General features: G+C 40.1%; 2 protein-coding genes across 14 annotated transcripts in view; one reads left to right on the top strand and one right to left on the bottom strand.

Annotated features, from left to right (window-relative positions):
• Positions 1-8,173, bottom strand: part of MIPOL1 (mirror-image polydactyly 1) — a 180,551-nt gene extending 172,378 nt beyond the window's left edge. For 6 of the 7 annotated variants that reach the window (XR_016466972.1, XM_090141337.1, XM_090141338.1 and 3 more), the window contains exon 1: positions 4,791-4,924. The gene's annotated coding sequence lies outside the window, so the exon portion shown is untranslated. Of the gene's footprint in view, positions 1-4,790; positions 4,925-8,037 lie in introns of those variants that run through there. The other variant, XM_090141339.1, reaches the window with a different exon arrangement.
• SLC25A21 (solute carrier family 25 member 21) overlaps positions 7,497-21,336 on the top strand; it is a 231,343-nt gene continuing 217,503 nt past the window's right edge. For 2 of the 7 annotated variants that reach the window (XM_090141344.1, XM_090141342.1), the window contains exon 1: positions 7,507-8,062. In XM_090141344.1, coding sequence (XP_089997470.1) covers positions 7,656-8,062 — 407 coding nt within the window. In that variant the 5' untranslated portion in view covers positions 7,507-7,655. Of the gene's footprint in view, positions 8,063-21,336 lie in introns of all 7 variants that reach the window. The other 5 variants (XM_090141347.1, XM_090141345.1, XM_090141343.1 and 2 more) reach the window with 5 other exon arrangements.

The following is a 21,336-nucleotide window of genomic DNA, read 5'->3' as shown; positions in this document are numbered from 1 at the left end:
CACACTGAGAAACAGAATCCTAAAGCAAGTGCAGCTGTAGATCATAAAAATCAGAAATTCAGAACTGTACTTGAGAAAATAAACACACCTTTCTAAAAGTAATACTAATAACTTTACCAGAGGATTAATACAATTTATGCAGTGACAGCGATAAAAAATGACAACGTTCAGACAGGATACTCCATGAGGATACATATCTCCTCTACATGTCACCAGCCAATCTCTTTCACATAAGACTAGCTGTACATTTAAAAAAAACATATACAGCTTTTTATAAAATTTGTATCTACAAATGCCATTACTGAGAGAACGGAATGCTTAAAATGAAAGCACTTAAATTTGCATAACTGCCTTCAATAGCATTTAAATCACCACTAGAAAGTCCTAGAGCAATTTCCCAATTATGCTCAGTCAGCAGTTTCGCATCTCTAGGGACAGTCAGCTTGAAGTTGAGTTACCATTTCCTTTGGGAAGTATGCTTACCTTTCTACACATCAATTAAGCTTCTAAATCTAAAAACATGGGGGAACAAAAAAAGAAAAACATTACACAAACTGGTATTTACTATCAGATGTAATGTGTAAGCAGCAAGACGACTTTCACTTTCTCACCTGTTGGTATGTTAGAATTAACAGAGAGAGAAGGCAAATACATGATTTGGAAACAGTGTAAAGAAAGCAAGTTAAAGCAGAGCTGATGACTCCCAGAGGAAACAAACCACAGACACATAAAAGAGCAGTCAATATTCATTATACAAATATTTATATACATTTAATTTGTTCATTAGAAACTGAAATGAGGAATAATAATGTTTTCCATTGTGCTCTGCCAAAATAAAAAATAAGTAATACTTTTCATTTACAAACATATGCCATGCCCTATTTCCTTTCCTCAAGCCAATCTGTTTTTTAGTACTGTTTTTTAGATTTATGGTTAAAAACAGAAGTTATGGGTTTGGTCCCACAAAGTGAAATCCACACGTATATCCAACCATGAAGCAGTTCTTCAGCACTTAGCCCTCTTTACAAATGGACACTGTTATTTATAAACTAAAAATACAAATCACCATACATCACTGGATTTTTACATTTTAAAAAGACCATTAAAAATGCAATGTGTTGGCTTCAAGTGCAGCAATCCTTGATCCTTTATTAAGCTTCCTCATGGCAGAGCATAACAGAATCTCCAGTTTATATTCCCACACAACCGTGCTCTCCTTCCATGAATTCTGACAGGAACTGCCACCCCCTTCCTCCACAGAACTAATCGACAACCAAACATTTTAATCTTTCTTTGTCCCAGTGTTACACTACTGAGGCAGATTAGATTTTTCTAATTTATTTCACACTTAACATTTAAATTAGAGCATAGCTGGCTGAAATATTACAACTTAAATGAATGTGTAACTTAAAGATCAAATTCTATCCTCAACAGATTTACATAAAAGGACAGAAAGGATAACATTTGTCTACCAGCATGTCATGTGGATCTCTTAACTCAATTTACTATGGATTTCATGGTGCAAGAATTAATGCCCCTCCAGGAACTGAAGTCATTGCCAATTACTTCTTCCACACCTACAACATAATCCTATTTCCCTGCAACTAGTGGAAGTTTTGCCACTCGCCTGAAGGCAAGTTGTGTTTGTTCCTTGATTTGCTGCTCTAGCAAATGGTACTCGAGCTAAACGATGTCATAGATGTGGGCTTCTTTCTAATAAGAAAATAACATTAAGAACCAGTGTCACGTAATTTATTCCCTGCTAAAATTGTGATCCCCATACATATTGATAATTTTAACTATGCAAAAAGTTGCCAACAGAAATATGTTTGTCAACATGAACTTCTTGTATAAATTTTAGCAACAACAAGCATAGATTCTTTTTTGCGTTCTGCCTTCTTTCTTTAGACAATTCCCTAAAAACCAAAATCAATGTCCTACAGGTCAAAGCTCCTTCTTTTATATCTTCTCAAGTCTCTTTTTTGTTACAGCCCTGCCCAACAGGCTGATGCTGACCAACACTGTCAGATGGACTCTCACTCTAAATGGATTCCCATACATATAGAAACACTTTTCTTTTTAAGAATTACCTAAACAAGAAAATGCGTATCTGCCGGCCTACAGATAGATTTGTTTTTATTTTTTGACTTGTTAAAATTACGTTACTGCTGTGTCGCATGGCAGACTCACTCACACAAAAGAGGAAGCCAGATGCTAGATGATCTTATGATGTTAGGCTGTATGTTCACATGGGGACTCCACCACTCATCCACTTCCCTACGGAAACACACATGTAACTGGTGTGCAACCTATGCCATCACTCTGCAGTAATTACTATTTTCCATTTTAACCTGTTGTTGTTTTTTTTTTTTACCTGTCCTTAACAAACATGTAAAAGTCTATGTTAAGTGCCACCATGGCAAACAGAAGTCTGCTGCTATAGTTTCATACCATGGACCACAATGCCAGCAGGGAGCACGCAAACTGTCCTACCATGTAACAAATTGGTGGATCAAAGCAGCACAGATCCCTCTCACTAAATGAACGTGCACACTGGCTCCTTTCACGGCTGAATCTGTTCCTTCAAAAGGAGAGGGCCAGTGCCACAGATGATACTTCCAGGAGTTGCAAAATTACCATGTGCCAAAGTTTGTTAACACTGGAGCCCAGAAGCTTTTGTGGTTTTCTTTCTTTCTTTCTTTTAAATAAGTTTTTAAACATTTATTGCCCTTTACTCGCAGCTCATGTCTATCTTCCTTCTTTTGATTCTTGTGATCAATTAATAACTAAACGATTATTTCCACATACCAGCATCAAAACTATGTTTTCACCCTTCTGGCACTTTCTATCAAGCTCTGAATGTTTCTTTGTGTTTCTACCAACTTCATGACTCTCAAAAACACAATGTGCTAAAGACCAGGGCTGGGTCAGAGGGTATTAACTCCACACTCCTGTAACTGCCAGAAACCCAACTGCCTAGCTGTAAGGAGAGCCCAACAAAATTGTTGTTTTGTTTTGTTTTGGTCAAGTGAATCAATTAACACTCTAATCAGGTATTTCTAATTTAGCACAGAATGACTTCTAAAAATGGATAGAGAATAACAGAATGCAAAGAACAAGAGTAACACTTCCTTCTCCAAAAGGAGAAAAGTAATAATTTAAACAAACTAACCATATCAAGAAGTCTAGTTAGTACTGAAAACTGGGGATGAATGTTTTTTAAAGTTTCATTTTCTACCCACTAAGATGGGAGAGTTGTTTTCATTGCGAACTGTGATGGGGATCAGAAATAGACTATTAAAAGAAATGTGGTGTTGCTGCATGAAAAACTAACAATTTCAAAAAGGGTAGACAAAAAATGCACACAATAAGGAGTTGTTCATTAAATATAAGAGACTACATCACCTTCTTGACCACGAGATCCATTAGCTTGGTTTGAGGCTTACCAGTCTGAGCATTTAGAATAAACTATGCAAAACAAGAAACGGGCAGGAGGGTGCTCTGCTCCCGTCCGTTCTTGCCACAGGCAAGCAAAGTTCTGGGAAGGACTGCAGTCCTTTCAGTAATGCTGTCACTGTTCAGATGCAGTGCTTTACAGCTCCACCTCTTTCCCCCAAGCCTGCAGCAGAAGTTGTCCCTTCTGAAATACGGTACGCGATACTGCTCAGCCCTTCCATTCACATACTGTACTGCACCTAGTGCTGCAGTCACTTATCCTCAGCTGGACAGGTAAGGCAAACGCATCACTTCCAAGAGAATGAAATCGGTGATGGGCAGAAGAGCTGCTTCCCAGCACGCTCACGGAACTGCCCGCGCGCAAGGCTCAGCTTCACACCTCTGCCCAACGGCTGAAGGGCCTCATTGTGCACGGCTACCTTTTGTCATGCAAACAAAACCAAAATAAAAACAGAACGGCCAGCCACTTCACACAGTATGTTTGTCTTAACAATTTAGGCTTCGTTTTAACTTTCTCTAAAAGTTTAGGAAATATTTAAGTCAGTGACACAGCGTGTTTAAATGAACAAAGAAGATAAAAACGGTGGTTTCCTGTCGATCCGAGGGTGCGCACTGCCGTAGTAAAACATGTCCTCGAGGACAGACAGAAACAATCCTGCAAATTGCTCTCACTCAATAAATATTGTTCCTTGTTTCAAACGAAACAGACCTTTACAGCATCGTTAAGGAAACAGGCTCGTATGAAGCTTACTTGAAGTACAAAACGGATGGGAACTTCTTAAAGATGTTTTTTTAAGTCATGAATTTTCAAAACAGAAGCACCGACTTACAAGCTTTACTTTGGTATTTGTTAATGCGTGGGGTGGTTTTTTGTCTGTTTTGTTTTTCTTCTCTTTTTAACGCATCACAATTCTGAGTGCCGCCCGCAACCTGCTTGACTACAGCACCCAACTCTGACCTCCCCGGTTGGCTCGGGGAGGAGTAACCCCGAGCTCCCGCCGTGACTTTTCCCCCCGGAGGAGCAGCTGCCCGCGGTGCCGTCTCCCACCGAGCTGACACCATTTCGCGCTCCGAGCCGCGTACCGCTGCGCGGCCAACTCGCTTCCCACTTTCCCAGCCGTACGGGGAACGACCAGCGCTTCTCCAACGCCTCGCACCCTCCTCCCGCACAGCCGCTGCCCCGGTGGCAGAGCAGGCCCGGCGGGAGGCGGGGAGGGCCGAGGGGGCGGAGAAGCGCCGCGGGCACAATGCGGGGCCCCGCCGCGGGAGAGGGGCCAAGCTGGAACCCGAGCGCCGCGGAGCAGCCGAAGGAAGCGCCCCGCCAGCCCCGTTACCTGCGCGCTCCTCCCCCGCGGGCAAGCTGCCGGCGTGCAGCCTTCACAACAAAGCCCGAGAGCCGCGGCCGCGGCAGGAGGAGGGCCGAACGCACCACCCCCACGAGCGCGCAGCGTGCAAGGGCCGGCGGTGGGGCCGCGGTCTGAGGGCGGGGCGCGGCGGCGCGGCGCGGCTGCGGGGGTGGCTGCGGACTCGGGCCGGGCGATGCAGGGCAGCCGGCGCCGCCGTGCGGGCGGGAGAGGTGACGCAAGGCTGAGGTCTGCGGGGGGGTGTGCGGACACAGCTGGCGTCTGGCCGGCCTGTCCTCCCGTGCACGGGAAAAAGTTGTTTTCTGTTGGAGGGGTTAGCGCTGGAGTGCTGCCCAGACTGGCGAAGAGCGGTATTCCCCGCCTATGGAGAGAGAAGCGCCGCCAAGGCGATGGAGAGCCGCGTCGGTTTGGGAAGAGGCCACGTGGAAATGGGATTAAGCCTGGAAGTGCTTTGGGAAACGTACATAACGGGAACGCTGCCTATTGAGGGCCGTAGGGAGGGAGAAGTGCAATATATGCGAGAATTTAACGGTGCTGGGATCAACAGATTTGTGTTTTAAATACAAGCAAATTTTTATGTAAACCTTTTTGTTGCAGTGACACCTCGTGCAGACAACAAACCAAACAGCTTCTTCATCTGGTCAACTCCAAATCTTCTTGACTGTCAAACAACTCCAACAAGTCTAGCTTAATACCGGATTTGCTATTTCTATTAAAGAAGCATTGCATAGTGAGACCTACATCCCTGCAATAAGTGAAGTTGTGATGTTTCAGCATCTGCTTTTTGTTGATACCAGACACTGGAGATCCTGCTGTATTTAATTGAGCAGCAGCCTCAAAGAGCAAAACCACGGGAACTGATGCTAATGTTAATGAAACATTGAAGTTGAGATTTCAATTACTTAAATGTCAACACATTAGAAGTTCTTTAATTTTAGGAAGTTATTCTGCATTCCCACAGCAATTCCCACTCTGCTCTTACGTATATCAAAGAATTCAAGTTACTGTTTGTTTGCTGATGCATGCAAATTATCTAACTGAATATTATAGCTCAGTTTTATTGTTTTATTAACTCTTTTGTGTATATTTTGTGTGTTCTTGTGTTTTACAGTAACAATAAAAACTTCCCTCTTCTCTTTGTTCTAAATTGTCAAAGGCTGCATTTCATTTTATCCTTGGAACTTCCAGTCACTTAGCAACATTTGTTGCTAAACTATCACAACACACACACAGGCACTCTACAAACTAACTTATCAAAACAACACTTCAAGAGCAGACTTCATGGAAGCATTTTCCAAATATATTTTAATTAAGTTTTATTTAAGTTTTGACTTCCAAATCCTAAGGTACCTGCAATTGCTTCTCAAAACAGGAAAACGTTTGGAAAGGTTTGGCAAATGATTCTCAGAAAGGTGAATGGAGGGGATGAAAGTACTGCAGTTTCAAGACCATATGCACAAAACCCACTTGTAGGCTGTTAAAGAATCCTCCCTTCTCAAATTGCACCTCATCACGGAACATTATGGTTGTTGTGTGTACACAGGTTATTTCTCAGTGAATGAGGTGGACTGCAGATCCCTTTTCTAACAGAAAAAGAACATGTTCCAACATTTGCTTTTAGTAGCTGTGCTGCAGGAATATATAATATGCACCTTGTTACAAATAATGCTTTTAAAAGACTCCAAACTGTTGAGTTGGTGAGATAACAGCAAACTGTGGTGGCGTTGTTTGTCTTCTTTTTTGTTTCTTTGTTTTTGTTTTCCCTGTAGTGAAGAAAAAAAATAAGGATGCAAAAACTATTTTTTTTTTCCTGTTCTTTTGGAGATGTGCCAGCAAATCTAGTCTCCTAGTTTTATTTCATAAAGTTCAAGGTCATTAATGGAATCACTTTGAAGATAATGTGAAGGATTTCTGAATAAAATCTGAATAAACTCTGAATAAATATTCTTGTCTGTGTTAACATTGTAAAGCTCTTAGCAAGACAACAAATTAAACCTGAGTTATCCATGTGAGTGGTTAACAACAATCTAGAATCTTATTCAAGAGACATTTCCTTTAAAATCTATGTTCTTAACTCTAATAAATGTACCATTGAGATCAATACTAGCTCTGTTCTTTCCTCAAAACCAATGTAACCATGCTTGTATGCATCTTCTCACTGTTAGAAAAGGACTGAGCTTGAGCTGAATGGACAAGCCTTCTGTTGGCTTAAGAAAAATTCACAGTATTAGGGGAAAAAATGGAGAGAACTATGAGAAACCACAGTGCTACTCAGAGTTAGGGAAGAGACAGCAAACAACAGACATGTTGACATGTATACCTATGCCCAACGTCCAGCCCTGAGAATAAACGCCCTTGGCTGCTCCACATCCACACAGGTGATCTGTCCTCCCCTCCAGCAGCGTAGCCCTGCCCACCCAGACTCCGGGGAAGAGCCTCTGGCCGATATCACTCCCTGCATTGTATCCTGGCATCTTCTGAAAAGCACCGGTTGGCCTTGGCAGGAATAACGCTGGGGACTGTCAGAACCAGGGCTGACTGTCACAGTGCTCAAGGCCAGGGAGCTTTAGCTGAGCCTGTGGGCTTGCATGACGCGTGCACCGTCCACCCCAAATCCCCGTGTCCTTTGACCACCAAAGAGCTGCAGCCATAGTCCAAAGGTTTTTACAGCACAGTGCGCTTCAGGAAGACGGTGAGCGAGCCAAATGGCACCGCCGACGCCTCCTGAAAGCGGAACAGTGAGCGACCGGTGGGCGTTCGCTGGGTCTCGGCCCCGGCGGGGACCGGGACAGCAGGAAGCGCGTGCAGCGCGGCACGAACCCCACAAAGCAGTAAATGCGCCGAGGCGGTGGAGGTGGCAGCCCCTCCGCCTGCGCGCTAACAGGACACGGCCGCTCTCCCAGCGGTGCACGGGGCTGCCGGGCTCGCGGCCGGCAGCGGCTCGGAGCCAGAGTTCAGCCGCCAGCCCGAGCCCCGCGCTGCGGCCGTCAGGGGCCGGCGGGCAGAGGGCAGGGCTCGGCTCTGCCCGGGCCGTGCCGCGGCCCCCCCGCAGATAACCGCGGCTCCCGCCTCCCCCCGGCTCCAGCGGGACGGCTCTGCCCCCCTCCCGCCCCGCGCGGCCCCAACCCCGGCTCGCAGCCGCTCTCCGGCAGCCGACCTCCTCGGCGCGGTCAGCATGGCTCGGCAGCGCGGCGGCTTTCTGCAGGAGGCCTCTCACCAGATCGCCGCCGGCGGCTCGGCGGGTAAGTGCACGCTCCCTTCGCGCGGGCCCACGGCGGGGAAGCTGCCCGTCCCGCCGCGCCGCGCTCCTACAGCGCACGAGGCGCTGGGGAACGGCTCCGCGAGGCGGCGGCTCCTCCCCCGGAGGGAGCGGGAAGGGCGGGCGGCCCGTCGGGCGGCGCGGGGGGTCTCGAGGGTCCCGCTGCCTTGGGCAGAGCTGCCGGATCGCTGCGGTAACTTCTGGAAGCGTGCTGCCCCCCCGGGGGCGGGCATCTGCGGCGTATCGCCCTCAGCACACTCCGCAGCCCCCCAGGCGATAAGGTCACCGTTCAACCGCTCAGCCCTCGTGGGACGCGGTGGCGTGTAGGAAAAGTCCCTCTCGGTTTGCAGAAAAGGTCCCTCTCGGTTTGTAGGAAAGCTGTAGTTACGTTACGTTACTTGGACTGGGAAATACAAACGTCAAAGCCTCCCACATCACTCTGTGTAACAGCGAAAGCATTCCTGGGTCATTACTTTAGTCTGCTTCCCCTACGTAATAATAAATTTAAAGTGTTTGTGTTAGCTGTGGGGAGTGCTGATACCAGGTCCTGCTGTTTCAGCGTGTGTTTGTAAATCCTGTTGGCATCTCAGCTATGCATTGTGTTTTTAATTGGTTTTTAGTATCGCCTTCAGTCAGCATGCTGTTTGCCATGTTATGTTTTAACGGAGAGAGGAAAACTGTGTTTTATGTATTGTTTTGATGGTGTTGTGCTTCTTTTTTGGGGGGGGATTTAGGTTGGACGTCAGGGGGAAATTCTTTACAGAGAGAGTGGTGAGGTACTGGAACAGGCTGCCCAGAGAGGTTGTGGGTGCCCCGTCCCTGGAGGTGTTCAAGGCCAGATTAGATGGGGCCCTGGGCAGCCTGGTCTAGCATTAGATGGGAAGGTTGGTGGCCCTGCGTGTGGCAGGGGGGTTGGAGATTCATGATCTTTGAGGTCCCTTCAAACCCTGGTCATTCTGTGATTCTGTGATTCTGTTTTTTGTGCCCCTGACTCTGTAGTCCTTCATGTTCAGCCCTCAGCTTTGACAAAGAGATGTCAGAACAGAGCTGTGCTGTCCTGGCCCTTTCCATGTGCTGGATTTACACAGCTCTTCTGAGGCTCTGGAAATCCTAAAATGTTTTCAGGCTCTGCTTGATACCCACCCCCTCTTTCCCCATGGAAGAAGAAGGATTTAATCAGTGCCAGCCTGTTGAAGGCTCTTCAAACCTGATGAGATACCAAGATGTTTTGGCAGCAGTTGTTCTGCAAGATGACATATTTCTTTGCCCATAGCTGAGGGTCTGTATGTAACTGATTCAGACTGATTGATTTCCGTACTCTAAAGTCAGTCTGCTTTCTTTAATGAAATTGCTCTTGTTTGCAGAAGGATAGTTTGGCTAACCTAATGAAAATTGTCACAGAGCTGAAGGGAGAGTCTTAGCGAAGGACTGTAATTGGAAAACAGAAGTATGTGTGAGGGTGGTGTAGGGAGGAGGTGGACTAAAAACTCTGCTCATCCAGCAGGCATAAATGTTAAGGTGAGCGCCTTTCAAGGAGAGATCTAATCTGCACCTAACACTTTTTAAAGTATAATAAGGAAAGTCTATTGCATTTAATCCAGAGGCATACTGCTAAAGTGCTTGCAACAATTTGTGTGGTCTCTTGTCAGGCATGTTCCTTAACTCCATCACTGACCTTGAATCTGTGCAGAGATCTCTACTCATTGGGTTTGAAGTAAATAAGGACTGTTCCTTAAATCCTTAAATAACAGCAGCATCATGACAGAGGAGTTTTCAGGTATTGGAGGGAAATGGATGAAACTTGAATACTAGCACTCATGACACATGCTTAGAAACTCAGTGGAATTCTGGTGATTTATAGAGAAGATAGGAGAGGAAGGCCTTAGCTTTGAGGTCTTCAGTCCAATTGTTAAATTTCAGGCAAGTGTGGATCCAACAGGGAGAAGATGAAAGCAGAAAGGAAAGGATGGTGGGTGTGAATTGCTGAGAGTGCACTTAGTATTTCATCCATGCAGGGGACTTGGTTTCCTGAATTTAGTTTTCCAGTATCACTTTTTGACAACCCATATTGCTTTTGGCTGCCTCTGCAGAAGGACATGGGGTTTTTGTAGGCCCTTTGTTGTATTTACTAGTGTGCAAATACCACAAATACCATAGGGTGTCTGTGCTACCTGTACCACAGCCTGGTATTTAGTGGGAAACTGGAAAAAAAATCATGATGTGAATGAATGCATAGATTTTATGAAGTTCTGATCATCTTATCTCATGCAGTTAAGCAAAAGGAGCGTGGGAAGGAAGCTCTAAGAAAGTTGCCCTACTTTGGTGTGTTTGTCAAAACAGTGGTAGGAAAGTAGCAAGGTAAGTCAGAGAACAAACTGTACACCAGAGTGGGTGTAATGAATGTCTGCATAAGTAAAATGAGTAGTTAGCATCTGCATGTCTGATGCAAAAGGATCTGATAAGATGTGGTTTTGCTAAGTCAAGTGGAAAATGATTAGAGATAAGTCTAAGCTGTCAGAACAGGAAGAAAGGGATTTTTGGAGCTTTATGGAAGGGCCAGGACTTGTTCATGTACTTGATAAAGAGAGAGGAAGGGGGAAAAGAAATCAAGCTTGACACCTAGTCTACAAGCCTGATAGAATGGAAGATACTGGCATGCTGAAGTAAAGAGAAATGCAAGCATTTGGTGTTGTAAAAGAGAAGACTTTAGCATACTGTTGTTGTGTGTTTCAGACATTTCTGAGTTAAAGATAAACTCAGTCAGTGCTCTGATACCACTGAACTGTAACACTCAGGCATGAACAGAATCTCAGACCTTCTTGATGTCTATGGCAAAGAGTGCATCTGCTTCTGTGGAGTTCGGAGTTTGACATCATGTTAGGCTGAAAGCACTGAGGGTGACCTCAGATCTTAAATATGAAGTTTTACTTAGTCTTGATGTATGTTCTTCCTGCTGGTTTTCAGTTTGTTCTCATCTTTTGGATTCCTGGATTGATCAACTATAATAGAGAATAATTTGATTTTGTTTGCTTGCCCTGGTGTATAGAGTTGAGCAGGAGTTTGACTGAAATGCAATTGGGGCACATGATTGCTAAGTTTTGCTCCTTCCAGTGTAGTGAATTGATGGTGTACTCCTTTTCTCTTGTGGGTAATTAGTACACTAAGGCACGTGTGGAAAACTTACAGGAAAAAATAAACAGAAAATAAACCCTTTAAACTGTAAAAATCATTGTGAAAAAAAAAAAATCATTGTTTTATATTTAGGAAGGCAAAATGGTTATTTCAGCAACCCTGTACATGCAGAGTTAAAATAATGGGAAGAATAATTTATTTCTCTGTTTCATAAGGATCAGAAACTGATTATTTTTTCTGCCAGTATAGAAGAGGCAGAAATTAAAGCGATAAATAGTCTTGCATGCAAAATCAACGGAGATTTCATTCCATAGGAAAAGGAATCAAATACTGCTAGTTACGTTCTGTGATACCTGAGTAGGTTTGCCAAGACATTCAGAGAGAAGGCTCTTGAGTCAGTTTGAAAGATTGAGTGAAATGTCATCTTAAACAATTGCATAGATGACCATTGGCTGAGTGAAGTGGCTGAATTTGGCTGAAGGTTTTGAATTTGGCTACCCTGAATGTTTTAGCATGTTACTGCTTGGTATAGGTGTGTGTTCATTTTTATTTTTATTTTTAAATGGTAATAAGATTGCAGATGGAAACAGTTAGCTAAAACCACAGGTAATGTAAATACAAAGTAAATACAACTGAGATTTTATGTTCATTTCTTTTGCTTCCATTCACCTTCACATAAACATGATTATCATCTTTAATTTTGAAATAAAAATGTTGAAAGGTTTATTTACTATACGTAGTAGGTGATAAATACAAAAGATTGTCTTTTAAATCTGTAATATTTATCTCATCTTTAAATACTTTCCTACTATAATTCAGTCTTTTTAGTTTCCTAATTCTGTTTAATAAACGATCATGAACTATTGGCTTTCTATTATTGCCTAATGAATATGAGAAAGTCAGAATGAGCTGTTTCTGTGTTTTTTTTGTTTATTTGTTTTTAATAAAGGTATTTACTTTCTGTGTAAGAATAACTGTAGCTGGTCTTTTTTCCCCCCTCATTCTCCATATCTTCATGAAACAGCAGGATTTCTGCCTGTCTAGACTTCTGGGCTTTGATTTTTTTTGAAAGAGTTAGGTTTCCAGCAGCATTGAAATCTAATAGGATTTGGGAGTCTAATTCTCTTAAGCTCCTTTGAAAGTCCAAACCTTGTCTTTTGAGAGGTGTTTTATTTCAAGAGTAAGCAGAGTTGATTATCCTGGATTGCAGCAACTCCTTTGAACCAGATCTATAACAGGAAAACCAATCATCAGAGTAAGAGTGTTGGATGCAATATTAAAAGCAGTTTTTGGTCCTCCTATCACTAGAGGCATTAAGCTGGCAAAAATCACTGCAAGGTATGCCAGCCATCATAATCTGTGAAACACCTGAGGTTGTTTGGCCTATACAAAGGGGAGAAGGAGCATAATGGAAGAATAGGAAGCACTTTCAAGTAGCAGGAAAATTTGGCTAATTCTCCACTCCCCCCCACCCTCCCCCAGGTGTTGCCTTGATTATTTTGCTGACTCTTTTCTTTTTCTCCTTTCTTTCTTTTTCTCCTTTCTTTCTTTTTCTCCTTTCTTTCTTTTTCTCCTTTCTTTCTTTTTCTCCTTTCTTTCTTTTTCTCCTTTCTTTCTTTTTCTCCTTTCTTTCTTTTTCTCCTTTCTTTCTTTTTCTCCTTTCTTTCTTTTTCTCCTTTCTTTCTTTTTCTCCTTTCTTTCTTTTTCTCCTTTCTTTCTTTTTCTCCTTTCTTTCTTTTTCTCCTTTCTTTCTTTTTCTCCTTTCTTTCTTTTTCTCCTTTCTTTCTTTTTCTCCTTTCTTTCTTTTTCTCCTTTCTTTCTTTTTCTCCTTTCTTTCTTTTTCTCCTTTCTTTCTTTTTCTCCTTTCTTTCTTTTTCTCCTTTCTTTCTTTTTCTCCTTTCTTTCTTTTTCTCCTTTCTTTCTTTTTCTCCTTTCTTTCTTTTTCTCCTTTCTTTCTTTTTCTCCTTTCTTTCTTTTTCTCCTTTCTTTCTTTTTCTCCTTTCTTTCTTTTTCTCCTTTCTTTCTTTTTCTCCTTTCTTTCTTTTTCTCCTTTCTTTCTTTTTCTCCTTTCTTTCTTTTTCTCCTTTCTTTCTTTTTCTCCTTTCTTTCTTTTTCTCCTTTCTTTCTTTTTCTCCTTTCTTTCTTTTTCTCCTTTCTTTCTTTTTCTCCTTTCTTTCTTTTTCTCCTTTCTTTCTTTTTCTCCTTTCTTTCTTTTTCTCCTTTCTTTCTTTTTCTCCTTTCTTTCTTTTTCTCCTTTCTTTCTTTTTCTCCTTTCTTTCTTTTTCTCCTTTCTTTCTTTTTCTCCTTTCTTTCTTTTTCTCCTTTCTTTCTTTTTCTCCTTTCTTTCTTTTTCTCCTTTCTTTCTTTTTCTCCTTTCTTTCTTTTTCTCCTTTCTTTCTTTTTCTCCTTTCTTTCTTTTTCTCCTTTCTTTCTTTTTCTCCTTTCTTTCTTTTTCTCCTTTCTTTCTTTTTCTCCTTTCTTTCTTTTTCTCCTTTCTTTCTTTTTCTCCTTTCTTTCTTTTTCTCCTTTCTTTCTTTTTCTCCTTTCTTTGCAACTAAATTTAGGATGACCATTTTGTGTCCTCCTCATTGCTTTTTTCTTGTTTTTATGTCATACTCTTGGCATTCACATATTACTAAAATAATCACTTAATGCTCAGAGGTAGTTTCAGATAGCTAAGTATAAAGCTAAAGCTGCTAAATATCTTGACATGAAACCATACGATTTTAAAGTGCTCAAACTTTATTGTTTCTGAAGTCTGTTAAGGTTGAAATATTATTTGAGTATGTTTTAGTTGTTTTTCACTGCCTCTACTAAACTGGCATTTTGGACATTAACAGAAACTGTTTATATTAACGAACGAAGAGTAGGAAGCAATTAAATAGAACCAATTTCAGGAAAAAAGTCTTGCAAGCTAAAGTATTAGAAGGGAATGAACTTGTTCCTAGCAGTAAAGCTAATTTTCTCTGCTGGGCTGAGAATTGGTGATTTTCTATGACATGCTGGGCTTACTGTTTCAGAGAGGAATTTCTTCTTTGGAAGCAGGGTGAGAAGAAGTTTGGGTGGAGAGAAAATGAAAAAGGTCACGGTTTTGTAGGCAGAAATATAATATATCCCAAATTTCCTCAAGCATAAAAAAAAAAAAAAAAAAAGCTGGCTGAACTTTTGAGTGGTATGTGGTGTGCAGTAAACATTTATCCTTAAGATTTTGTACATATAAGACTCAGGGCTTTGAGAAAGGTTATATATTTTCTACTGTGAGTTTCTAATACAATAGATTTTATCTCAAAAACACACAACACCGACCTCACAAAAACCCAGATGCTCAAAACCTGAAGAGTAATGATGGTAATCTTAACTCATTTGTTCTATTACCCACGAGGTGGCAGTGTAGTATTACAATAAGATGCTAAATATGTCATACGCTATGGTAGAATGTGATTAAAAAGGTATGTTGAGGTTGGTGCTGGTGAGAAGATTAGGATACGGGAATTTGGATTAGAATTTCTGAAAGTAAAACTTATAAACATAAAACAATTCACGATCAGTGAATACTTATTTCAAGTGCACTGCAAAGCCAATGATACTGAATTTGACTTTCAGTTATAAAGAGAAACCTACAGAGAATTACAATCAGAATGTTATATCACTGATTAAGGTCCAAGGGTGGTGGTAAGGCAGAGATATCACATATAAGTCAGAAAACTTGGGATAAACTTTTGGCCCAATTGAATCAATGTGCAACTAGCTACTGATTTTCGTGGAGAGGAATTTGCCTGATGATTATTTTATTTTTACCATAGATTTCATGTTTTGTAGCTGAAATCTCTTCAAACTCTCATTGCCCATTTATAAACAATTAAGACAGAGACACAACAAGCTGCTTTAGGTTAAATTAATGTCTTTTAAATATTAGCAAGAACACAACCTACAGTGATGTGTAAATACTTGCAGATAAGTGTTTCTTCAGAACTGTAGCTTCAGAACTGTGGCATTCCCTTGGATGTCCCTATTAGTTTGCAATCATTTGTTCTTATTCTAATTATTTTTCTACTTCAAGCTAGCACAACAGTGGAATTGGAAGAGCTCATCAGGTGTGATATGTCAGACAGTCAATACTTTCCCTTAAAAATGGTTATCTTATTAACCTTAATTAATCTTATTTGTAATCAAGAGTTCTCGCTCTCTGATGCTCCGTTATGGATTTTACAAGAAGGTTAAACTTCATTCACTATAAAATAGTAGTTCCTGTACTGAGGGTCTGCAATTAGTGACAATGGTTTCTTTTGTAATAGAAGTTAAAAGCTGCATAGTTGCAGGAAAAGTGCCTTCCATTTTTCAACAGCAGGTCTTGTCCTGAGGACTCATTACTTTTAAATATAACATCACTGATAGCTGGAATACCTAAGGATGAATTACCTATAGCAGAAGTGTCCTGATGGGACAATGGAGTTATATCTCAAAGACTCTTAAGGCTGTTGAGAAGTCAAAACCTGTACAGTGGGAAAGGAAATACAGGAGTAATTGGCCTTTAGATCTGCTTTTCAATTGTTAAACTACACTGTTAACCGTTTTTTCCCCCTCCTTCCCTCTGGATCCTTTTCATTCTGCTACATTTAGGCAGGAAGCATAGTTTATGGGTCATCTTTCAGCCTTTAGTCAATGGATCATTTCTCATTTTGTGATCCTAGTTTCCCGGGACTTCTGCTGCTTTTGTTGTGCTGAAGTATAGTGTGTAGCTGCTGTCTCCAGACACAGCCCAAAAGCAAAATGAGAGCCTTAGTATCTTCAGTTTGGAAAAATTTTTCGTTGCTTGATATATTTCACTTCCCATTACAGCAGATTGCAAGTGTTTTTGTGACAGAGTTTTAAATATTTTTCTGTTGTCCGTATTTAATTAAAGATTCTTAATAAAGATTTACTAAAGATACATATGCAGTTTGGATGTGTAGTCATGGTTGTTCAGCTTTGCTCTTACCATCTATGTCAGTGTTGCAGCACGGAAGCAAAGAATGGTAAGTTGCAAAGATCTGAAAACAAACATAATTTAAAGGCAGTTCCCATGATTTTTAGATTAATTTGGGATCTGAGTCATGAGGTTATGAATGCTAGGTGTTGGTGATGATAAACCAGCCTTATGTGTGTGTTCTCTTCAGGCTGGTTTGCAGTTCTGCCTTGCCTAGGACATAAATTCATGCTTAACCTTGTGGAGACAAGTACAAAACAAAGCATCACACTGCTTATAGGTTATTAGAAGAATTTGGTTTTCAAAAGACTTTCTTGCAATAAATGCTGACAAGTGTCAGCATGATCTTGTACGTGTATATACACTCCAGTTTTGTCAGACTTGCTAAATGTGTGAACAAGAATGGTTGCCTTGTTCATGCTGCATGCTCTAAACACAATGTCCAGCACACTTTTTATATTTCTATGAGTATATCTTAGGTAACATCTGTTTCTCCTGGATTGTTGTACTAGTTCATATTTGGAACAGTTCCTCATCAAAAACAGTTCTCCATTCAGACAAAGCAATTTGAAGAGGAAAAGACTTCTGGAAGAACTTGAGAGCTTTGAGAGTCTTCATAGTCCTGCTCCTCGCACTCATTTTATGATCTGTGGTTATAGAACCAAAATAACTTAAGGACCAAGATAGTATTTTGTCTTTTGGATGAGTGCTTTGTTCTCTTCTCGGAAATGGAGTTAGGATTTGAAATGGAATTAGGCATTCCCCTGAATTAAGCAGGAGAGGCTCTACTCATTACTCATTCTACCTGTTAGTAAAAATAAAATAAACAGCAAAACTGGAATGCTAGGTGAGCAGTAAGATGGTCTTTACTTAAAACAGCCTCTCCTGTTTTTTGTTTTTTTAAGTAATGATGAAAATACATATCAATATGCAATACATTACATCTGGCATGTTCTTCCTTAGTATAAAATGTGATGATATTCTACATGATAAAAACAGAGCAAATCAACCTCTTTTTTCTTGATTTGTCAACAAGGTTTTCTCCTTTCTGCAAAATAACGATTCTTAGCTCAAGAAGAAATACAGCATTATTGATTAGATGCTTCTAAAGGGGGTAAAGAAAGCACTTGGGCTGCCTTTCTGCAAATATTAAACAATGAATATTGTTAGAGACTACACTAAATGGAAAAAAAAATGTTTTATTTGGAATATGAAACTCTTCTAGGTTAATGTCCATAAAGTTTAAATTAGTTCAGACTTTTCTTATTAGAATAAATGTTTCCTTTTAAAAAGCATGATAATCATAATCAAGACTAAATTTGTTCTGTTATTTATTTTCGAAATGATTGTACATGTTTAGCAGACTTTTGATTTAAATCCCTAGGGATATATTGCAGACAGATGTTTAGATGACCTCATGTTGAAAGTAAAGTTATACTTGGACACTACATTAAATTTTCCCTAAAATCTTTCCTTATATGTTAGACTGTGGAGCAGTGCAGAAAGTATCAAATGATGTATGTTGAAAAGATACTGCTTTATTTTAAAAATAAGTTATTAAAATTCTGCAGATTTTATTTTGAGGGTCCCTCAAAAGCACAAAATGCCTGATTATGAAAGAGTATGTTTATAAATGAAAATATTGTTTCTGGTTTGAGATTTAAATGGGAAACAGACTTTTAAAAAAGTTCCTTGAACTCAAATATAAATTTACCATGTCATCTATACCTTCCCCCATAGCTTGTTAAAGACTACAGTAGAATGTGTGCATTCTTCAACTAATATTACATTATAATAGGACCTAACAGTAGTCAGTATTTTTATTGTGTTCTGGCTTTAAAGGGCTAAGTAATAGTTTCTTCTCAAGCTGCAGCTGACATCATGGTGTAGATGCTTGTGATGGTTCCATATGTGACATTGAACAACATTTTGGGAATGCTCTTCAGTATTTCATCAAGTCATAATTATCAAAATTGGTCTGTTTAAAATAGATTTATTGATTGACAGATAAATACAAGTTTCTTCAGTCTTTTGAAGTTTATATGGGCAACACTTGCAGCTAATGTGTTTGGTTAGATAAACAAGTTACTGAGTTGTTGGAATTCTGCCATTTGGAATAGTAACTGAAGTATTGTACTAATAGATGTACAACTAATCTTGCCTCTGCTAAATATTTTTCTTCCTAATTGCTACTTTCCTATCTGTAGTCTGATGCAAAGGTAACACAAAAGCAGTAATTAGATGCATGGCACTTGGACTGCAAATACCCTTTGCCCAGGTCTCACGTGAACACTTCTGTAGGACAGCCTTTTTTATGGTTTTCTGTCATTTGGGCTGATTATGAAGATAGATGTAGCCAGCAGAGCTGGAAGCCTATGTTGGGCTGGGAAGACCTTGATAAATTCATGCAGAAGCTGCAATATTTTTCAATCAACTCATCCAGGTCCACTGCTTTAGAATCTTTCCTGGAAGAAACGAATCATCTTGCAGTAGTTGAAGGCTCTTCTTTCTTAAAAGAGTGGATATTGAAGGGAGTAAAATAAGAGACTTCATCCCTCTCTTGAAAAATGAAGTTTCAGTCTGCCTTGTCTATCTAAAGTTCATTGCTGTTAGGCTAATGCATACAGAAAAAGATAAGTCAGGCATGGATAATTACTGTTCTGCATAACATGGATTTAATTAAAGACTAGCAAAGGAATGTGGGTACCCATGTGATGCAATTACTGTAAGCAAATAGTATTTTGTTTCTCTTTTTCTTCCTGAATAAAGATTTGGGCTTTAGCTTGTAACTGTGGAAAGTAATGGCAAATATTCTTCTAAATGACAATTAGATATTTTGCATAAAAACCAGGATGGCATCTGGTATTTCACACATGAACTAAGAGAAAATATAACCAATTTTTGAATTAGTACATCAGTGTAACTCCTTTTCTATATCAATCTGCATAAGAATTCAAGCTATGTTCATTGTTTTGGAAAACTTGAAAAATGTATAATTTACTGTATATTTTAACATTACTCTTTAGTATCATTTCTTTTGTAACATTGTACTTACCTGGAATTCAAATATTTCTGGCAACTGAAGAATAAACAGCAAGATCATCAGAAAAAGTACTTTCTGGAAATAGGGAAAAATAAGTTTATTTAATATTGAACTGAAGTGAAGTGAAGACTTATGAAAAGCAAGAAGTGCCAATAAAATTGGAGCAGGTAGTCCTTAAACATTTACTAGAAATGTCACTTACCAAACTTCTTGGCATGAAGCTAAGAGGCAGTATATAATGAATTTTCAAAAAAAAAAATTCTGGATAAAGCAGTTTCACGGTGTCTTGGTTAGCTATTGTTCACACACAGATTTTGTGCATTCGTGAATGTCCTTCAGAATCATTATGAACAGTCTGATCATCAGAGACTCGCCATAACACTTTACGTGGACTAGTAGTTTGCTCCATCTTGTAGCCCAACAGTGAATGCTTGGAATTATGCTGAAGTAACAGGCAACAATTCTTGTGCTTGTGTAGCTTGATTCCACTTTTCCTACCTTTTCTCGTTTCTATGTATCAATGTAAAAGGAATAAATAATGGCTGTTCTACTTAAATATCCATTATCTTTGCACTTAATATACTGTTACTTGCATATGCATTCGACTGTGCATTATGCCTGTATTTTTTATTGTATTTGAGTAGTTCCACTGAAGACTTCAGATGGTGTTCTGAGATTTGCAAGAATCACGTTTTCTCTGGTGCCTCAGGAAAAATGAGCACTTGCAAGTAAATCAGACACATTCACTGGCATGCTGCTAAAATTTTGTACAACCTGTAGAAAAGCACGGATATCATCCTCGACGAAAGTAGATGGAGATGATTTGTACTGCCTGAACTGTGATTTTATTGTTATTTAATTTTTCTTCTTGTCTGTAGTCCTTTGTGTCCTTATCTGTGCATCTTCCAACTCTTTTTAAGAATGAGGAGGGATCCTAAGGTAGCATGCTGTTGTGATGCTTGGGCTGAGTCATGTGCAATCTGTGTACTGAGTGAGGGCAGCATCTTTCAGAGAAAAGCAGCAGTCAAGTAAAGATAGATTCTCATTTATTGCAAGCTCAGTTTTAAATTGGTCGTCTTCTGTTCTGTCTTATTCCTTGTTTTCTACACTTCAATTTGTGGTTATAACTGCACCTAGAACCTTGTTTGCAAAATCTGTGAAGAACTGAAAACTCTGAAGAGAGGTTCAGCCATGTTTAATGAATCTCTTTTTCAGAGGACCTAAAGAGGGCTGGAACCTTACTTAGCTCAACTGGAATAAGAATAGCTTTATTTATCTTTATTTTGGCTACAAACTCTGTAGTTAGGAAATTAAATTCAGCCAGGAATAAATCATTCTATTGCATTTTGTATTATCATTGGATTGTTTGTAAAACTTGAACATATTTTATATTTATGTTTGCTAATTGTTTTGTAAACCCTTCAGTATTCAGATTTGTAATATAAATAGTTTTGACTAAGGGCAAAATTTAGACTGCCTGCACTCTGCTTAAGCAAAAATTTGATGCCTGTGGCTTACAGAGCAATTCAGAACAGGCCTGAGGGCAGGGAAGAAGATGGGACCTTCCTTGGATTATCTTGTGACCCAGGATACTGAGGAACCAAGAAAACACCGTTTTCTGGGTCTTTTTAACTGGTCTACAAAACTGGGTTCATTCTTGCTTTTCTGGAGGGTGTTTATATCTTGCAGTTTTTACACAGTGGTGCAGGTTCAACAGGAGGGTAGCTGCATATGCAGCAGCCAGGGTAGGGAGTCAAATCTCCTGAGAAATGACATGTTGGTGTTAATTTTTTTAAGCTTAGTAGTGCCTCAAACACAACTGCCCTACTCTCAGGGCCCTATTGCATTTACTTTTTGTGTGCACTTTTGGGAAAATGGGCATTCCTCAGTGTTAGAGGCACAGAGGTGTTCAATCCAAGTTTCTATCTCACCTAAATCACTTGTTCTAACTCGAGTGCGGATGCTATTTGGTGTTAAAAAAAAAAAAAAGTAGTTGTAAATGTGTGACAATCTAGTAAACTGTTTGTTGGGAACCCTGCACAAGACTTTAACTGATATCCACATCTGTAGTTGGTCATCTTAAAAAATTTGCTGCCCTTTAATAATAATAATAAAA

Source organism: Phasianus colchicus, chromosome 5, assembly GCF_987193195.1.
Source record: "Phasianus colchicus chromosome 5, bPhaCol1.hap1.1, whole genome shotgun sequence".
Classification (NCBI taxonomy): Eukaryota; Metazoa; Chordata; class Aves; order Galliformes; family Phasianidae; genus Phasianus; species Phasianus colchicus.
This window is presented reverse-complemented; position numbering and strand designations above follow the sequence as displayed.